A 5974-nucleotide genomic window follows, 5' to 3' on the forward strand; every position below is an offset into this window, starting at 1 on the left:
TGATGTTTTAGTTTGTATATGAAAGACAGATGTTTAAGACTTTAATTAGTGCATTTTGCTTTAAAATTAAAATATTAAATCTAGAAAATATAAGTCTACGCTAATTAATAATATTCATATGACTATAATCAAATGAAAAGTATTAAATATATTAGTTTAATAATTGGTATGATAAATAGCATTCATTAATTTGGTGTAAAATTAAAATAATAGTAACATCAAATTGGATAAAACTGTAATTTTGGAGTTTTATTATAGATAAAATCACACTAAATTTGATTTTTGGAGTTTTTTTTTTGAGTTGGCCTTAAAAAACGGCTTAAATTTAAACATATGAAGTGATATACATAGGACCATATGACAAACAGTAGCCGCCCATCATATACCTATGCAAGTTTGTCTGTGATTGTTTTGCCAAACCCACAGTAAAGCTCAGTACATGTTTGCCACGGATTCCAATATATATATAGGTATATTTCAACATTAATTGATTTTACAGAGCAAATCACATCTGTAATTAACCGACAAACATATTTAAATTTTAAATTATACGTCCAGAAAAAACGTCTTGAGTTGAAAATTAAAAAGAACAAGCCTGAGCTTAGCGATCAGAGTTGAAAACAGCCAGCTGGAAAGCTGTTGATGTGAGCTTCCACAGATAGAGACTCGTTGAATTTTTTGACACTTGAAAACTGGACTATATACTCCAATAATATAAGGTACTTCCAGATAAATTAAATTTTGTACGCAGATGATAGAGAACTTAACTTTTTAACAGAAATTGAACATAATATTAAAAGACAGGTAACAATTTAAACATAGAATAGAAACATTCTCAGGATTTGGAGATTAATCTTTAAAACACTGATTAACGTTATAAACTCCTCCTCCTCCTCCTTTCTAAAAACCCTAGTTGTACTGTAAGAATTAAATGGCTATGATCTGTCAAGATCTAGGGTTTGAGAAGAAGTGTGTACCAGTGATGAAACTGTTGTTGGGGGTAGGATAATTAAGTGAGGCAGGATCAATGTAATGATCTGAAGTGGAGCCAACGACTCCATTGTTGCAGCTCACGTTTGCGCTTGACGAGGAGGCCGATGGCCCTGCGGTTATGAGATTCAACGGCTGAGATCCACCGCCCGATGAGCTTCTCTCGGCCGGACCTTGGTCGTAGAGAATACCTTTGAAAACGTGACCGCCTATACTCACAGCTGTTTTGTATGCATACTCATCTTCTCCCTCATCTACCGAACTCACACGCACACACTGGAAAGTTGCAGATGAGCTAATTTCCGGCGGAAAATTTCCAACCTGTAGCCCTAGGTGAAAAATAATTATGTGATCAGATGTTTGATTACATGTGGAGAAATAAAATTTAATGAAACATTTGTTTGTTTATATAGAAAAATATTTAATAAACTTTAAGAAAAATAAAAAAATTTAAAGTGTTTTCAAAAAAAAGATTTTTAAAATGTTTTAGAAAAAAGATTTTTAAGTTAATGGCAACAAATAAAAACACAAATATCAAGATCATGAGAACAGTATCCTGCTGTCAATCCAAGAGTCAGTTTTACTCATACACAGTGTTTATCTTCATAACAAAACAAAACAAAAAAAAAAAATAGAAAACTAGCCCAAACTTTTGTTCTTCTCGAAAATGAAAATAACCAAAAAAAAGCTGATAAAAAAAATCTAGGATTTCTGTTTCTGCAGTTGGAAAAATTGAAATTAATCAAGGTATCGACCATGCTTTCATTTTACCACTATATTTGAACGCATGGAAAGAAGAAAAAAAAACAGAAAGTGGAATTATGGGATACCTGAGGTGTTATGAGTGCACACAAGGGAAGTAGATCTTGCTAGCATTGGGAAATGCTCTCTCGGCCGTTTAGGAACAACGCTCTCATCTTGCGGTTGCTGAGAGGAGGCAAGCTGCTGTTGGCGTTCCCTGCGTTTGGCGGCAGGAACCCACGTGCTCTTCACGTGAGTGGGACACTGAAGGCCTCGGCTCTTGCAGCAAGTCCTACACCTCATGTGAGCGCAATCTTTCTTAGCTTGGTTCCCACAGTCCTGGCAGCTGGGCCCGCCGCCGCCGCCACCACTTCTCATCATCATTAACGCGGAGGCTCCACCGCCGGAAGTTTCAATTAAGCCCCGGTTGCTTGGACCAACGCCTAAACCAGCAGCGGAAGTGTAGAGATCCAGCCTTTGTTGCTGCTCCTGCTGGAAAATGATCTGTTGATTGTTTGGGTGTTGCCATAACTCAAGTGTTCCTTTGTAAGAAGGAGCGATATCACCACACCCAACGTTTGCGTTTGTGTTTGAGTTAGGGTTTCTGCACCAGAGCCAAGATTCGTTTCCGGATGGAGAAGGATTATTATTTCTATTAGTAGTAGTGGCGTCTTGGCGGCTTCCTCCTCCGTCTACTCCTGCGCCGTTGCCTAGAGAGAAAAAGCCTGCCATAGTTGGACACAACCAGCCATATATTACCAAATTTCAAGGGCTTTTCTTTTCCCACTTAATCAACACTCCCACATGTCTTCTAATCTTTCCACAAGAAGAAACGATCAATTGATAAGGAAGATGATGATATTATGTTATCTCTCTCAGGCTGGAGTGAATAGAAGAAGAGATTAATGCAAGGAATGTAGAGTAGCTGTAGGGTTTATTTTAGAAATCGAATAAAGCTTTTGGAACTGTGAAAGTTGGATTGTCGGTATAGAGAGTATTTAAGAGAGATTCGAGCGATCAGAAAGTTTTGTTTCTTTTCTGTCTCGCGCTCCGCAACGCCGCCATGTCCTTAATGCTCCTCTCTGACTCTTTCCCCTCTTCTTAAATTTTCTCTCTCTCTCTCTCTCTTCTTTTTTGTTTGTTTTCAACAAGCACTCATCGCCCAAAATATATCTATACCGTTGATCATCAAGTGTTCACAATCCAGCGGTGCCTATACTGCCACGTATGCACCTTCGGTCTTTTCCACCGGAAAACACGCTCCCTCTTACCTTTTCTTTTGTTTGTGTTTTAAAGAATCTCTACTAATAATGTTGGTATTGTTTTCTTTATATATACTCTCTATAATTCTTAATTTACATTTTCAAATCATGTATTTAATCAAAGCTGGGAGCTGAGTGCCGATGAGGAACGCCGGCAATACCCGCATATATAGTTGTGTTTTTTTTATAGATTCGCTGGTTATGGTTTCAGTTCATCTGTGGCTTAAATTATCCTGTATTGGTTGGATAGTGCACCTGTGGCTTTAATTAAACGCGTAAAGGTTGCAGATGGTAAGCAGATGCTTACTCACTCATGTTTCCAAGGATGCAAATTACTACTACTATTATTTATATACAGAAAGAAATTAATTAATCAACGTTAAGTTCTCAATTATTTGTGTTGTGTGTACTATATGTTTATATATCTATATTGTATAGATTGTTTAATGTAGAGGCTATACAGTGTACACACATGCACAAATACAAGTACAAGTAAAGTAGAACCTCTGTAAATTAATAAATTTTGTTGGTCCTAACTTGGACCGGTTCAAAATTTAACACAAATCGAAAAATAATAAGATAATATTTTTTAGAAAATTCTATGTAAAAATATGGTCCATTAAAATTATAAATTAATAATTTATATGCACACATATTTTATATAGATAAAAACCTATTATTATATTGTTTGTTTTATATTCACAAATGAATTATCTTTAAATTTTCTTAACACTTAATATATTCTTGATGAGATTTAGTAATATTATATCTAAAACCACATTTAAGTTCTATGCAATATATATTATATACACTAAATAATATAATAAAATTAATATAAAAGACAAATTTCAAAAAATAACAATTAATGTCTATACAATAAAATCAAATATTTTTCTTATCTTAGAATAAATATATCTTAAAATAAGAAATCTAAATAAAGAAACTTTTATAAATTAATATCTATATAAATTAATAAAATTTCAAAGTTCCAACATTATTAATTTATAGAGATTCTACAGTATATCGTTTCTCCCGTGGCTCGTTTTGGTCTTAATCATTATTATACTAGTATACAATTAAATGACGAGTAAAGATAGAACTTGGATATCTAAGCTAAAAAATATTAATTTTTTTATCAAACTTTATTAGATTAAATTATAACTTAAATAAAACAAATCAAAAACAATGAAAAATTAGATGTATTGGGTTTCATGGGATGAGAGGACTAAACCTAAAGCTGGAGGAGGATTGAGTTTAAGAGATATACAACTGTTTAATCAGGCTTTGTTGGCTAAACAAGCTTGGAGACTTCTAACAAACCCGAGGAGCTTACTAGCAATAATTCTCTTAGGAAAGTATTGTCAGAAACAATTCCTTCTACAAGTTGAAGCCCCAACGGCATGCTCACATGCATGGAGGAGCATTCTACACGGCAGAGATCTACTAAGAGGTCACATTGGGAAAGCTATTGACAATGTACAAACCACTAGAGTATGGCAGGACTCTTGAATGTCTCTCACGGAACATATTAAACCGTATGGTCCTATACCGGAAGCACAAGACCTAACAGTAGCAGACCTCCTCACTGATGATTTGAGATGGAACACAAAAAGGATTGAAAAGTGTTACCTCAGTTCTCGAAGCAAATGGTTAGCAAGAGAATGGAACTTTTCCCAAGGATTAATGAAGCATGAGCAAAAAAGCTTACCCGGAGGAATCAACTATAGAAAGCCACAACAATCAGGACACACATCCGTGATATGTCGCTCCGATGCGGCTTGGGATCAATCAGCGATCAAAGCTGGATTAGCGTGGATCATATCAGGAACCTCAAACACAATCATAAGGCAAGAATCAACTACCCAGGAGTTTGTTAACTCACCAATCATCGCTGAAGCACCGGCTCTCCGACTCGAAATCATCGCAACAGTGAATCTAGGTCTTCCAAAGATCAAGATGCTCTCTGACAATTCAACGCTCATCAGAGTAATCAACAACGGCAAACAGAGCAAAAATATTTTTGGAATTGTAAAAGATATCCAACAAATCTCATCTGTGTTCGTCGATATCTCTTTCGCATATCTCCCTCGGCTTCAAAACGTTAAAGTCAATTCGTTAGCTAAAAGATCCCTAAGGGGTCTGTCTGTAATTGCCCTGTCGGGCTAAGTTTATTGGGCATGAGGCCTGCACTTTTATGCTTTAATATTATAATTGAGTTGACAAAAAAAAACATGTCGTAGGAAATTCAGTTTTAAGATACTTTCGTTTCGTCTCTTACTTTTTTAATAATATAATAGTGGTTAGAAACTCATCCTCATCCCATCGTTAATGATGCTCTTAGTAGTATGTTTTGATTGCTTGAGAATTATACAGAATATGGATGACAGCTAGAGGATTGGGAGAGTTAACTAATATGAAGAGGTATAATTTAAGTCATTCCTGTTAGAAATGCCCACAGCTGTGCGTGAGAAAAAAATGTGTATGGAAAGAAAAGCGAGAGAGTGAAACTGCAATTCTGATGTAGTATTTGCTACTCCATGCGTTTCATAAAGATCCATATTCTAGAAAAAAAATTGTTTCAAAAAGATATATTTTTATCTTTTCAATGTATTATTTAATGAAAAATTGTAAATTTCAAAAAAAATTAATGGTGTTCATTGGATTTCTATTGGCTAAAAGTTATGGAAAATTGTTATTCCCAAAAAACAATGCATTTACAATCAAGTTTTTATGTGTTTTCTTAATATGTGTGAAAAATTTATAATATGTATCTTTTTGAAACGGAGAGAGTATTTATGAAATGGATAAAAGTTAGACATATACTCTTATTGTTTCTAAATAAATGTCATTTTGACATTTTATAATATGTCAGACGGATTAAGAAAATGAATAAAATGTAATTAAGTTTTTATTAATTACACATGTTTGATCAATAGTAATTGAGATAAATAAAATTATTTATAAGATAATGCACTTTGTAA

General features: G+C 34.3%; 1 protein-coding gene across 1 annotated transcript; it reads right to left on the reverse strand.

Annotated features, from left to right (window-relative positions):
* Positions 1 to 733: 733 nt before the first annotated feature.
* LOC106303999 (protein SHORT INTERNODES) lies at positions 734 to 2992 on the reverse strand. The gene is made up of 2 exons (XM_013740366.1): positions 1821 to 2992; positions 734 to 1319 (listed from the first exon to the last, which is right to left on the reverse strand). The coding sequence occupies exons 1-2, from the start codon at positions 2461 to 2463 to the stop codon at positions 946 to 948; spliced, it is 1017 nt and encodes a 338-aa protein (XP_013595820.1). The 5' UTR covers positions 2464 to 2992; the 3' UTR covers positions 734 to 945.
* Positions 2993 to 5974: the final 2982 nt, after the last annotated feature.

This window comes from Brassica oleracea, chromosome C7, assembly GCF_000695525.1.
Source record: "Brassica oleracea var. oleracea cultivar TO1000 chromosome C7, BOL, whole genome shotgun sequence".
Classification (NCBI taxonomy): Eukaryota; Viridiplantae; Streptophyta; class Magnoliopsida; order Brassicales; family Brassicaceae; genus Brassica; species Brassica oleracea.

Bases quoted from the DNA above. Each gene is read 5' to 3' on its own strand.
- LOC106303999 (XM_013740366.1), bottom strand. From the start codon at position 2,463: ATGGCAGGCTTTTTCTCTCTAGGCAACGGCGCAGGAGTAGACGGAGGA. The intron at 1,320-1,820 runs GTATCCCATAAT...TTTTTCACCTAG, and splicing joins GTGCACTCATAACACCTCAG to GGCTACAGGTTGGAAATTTT.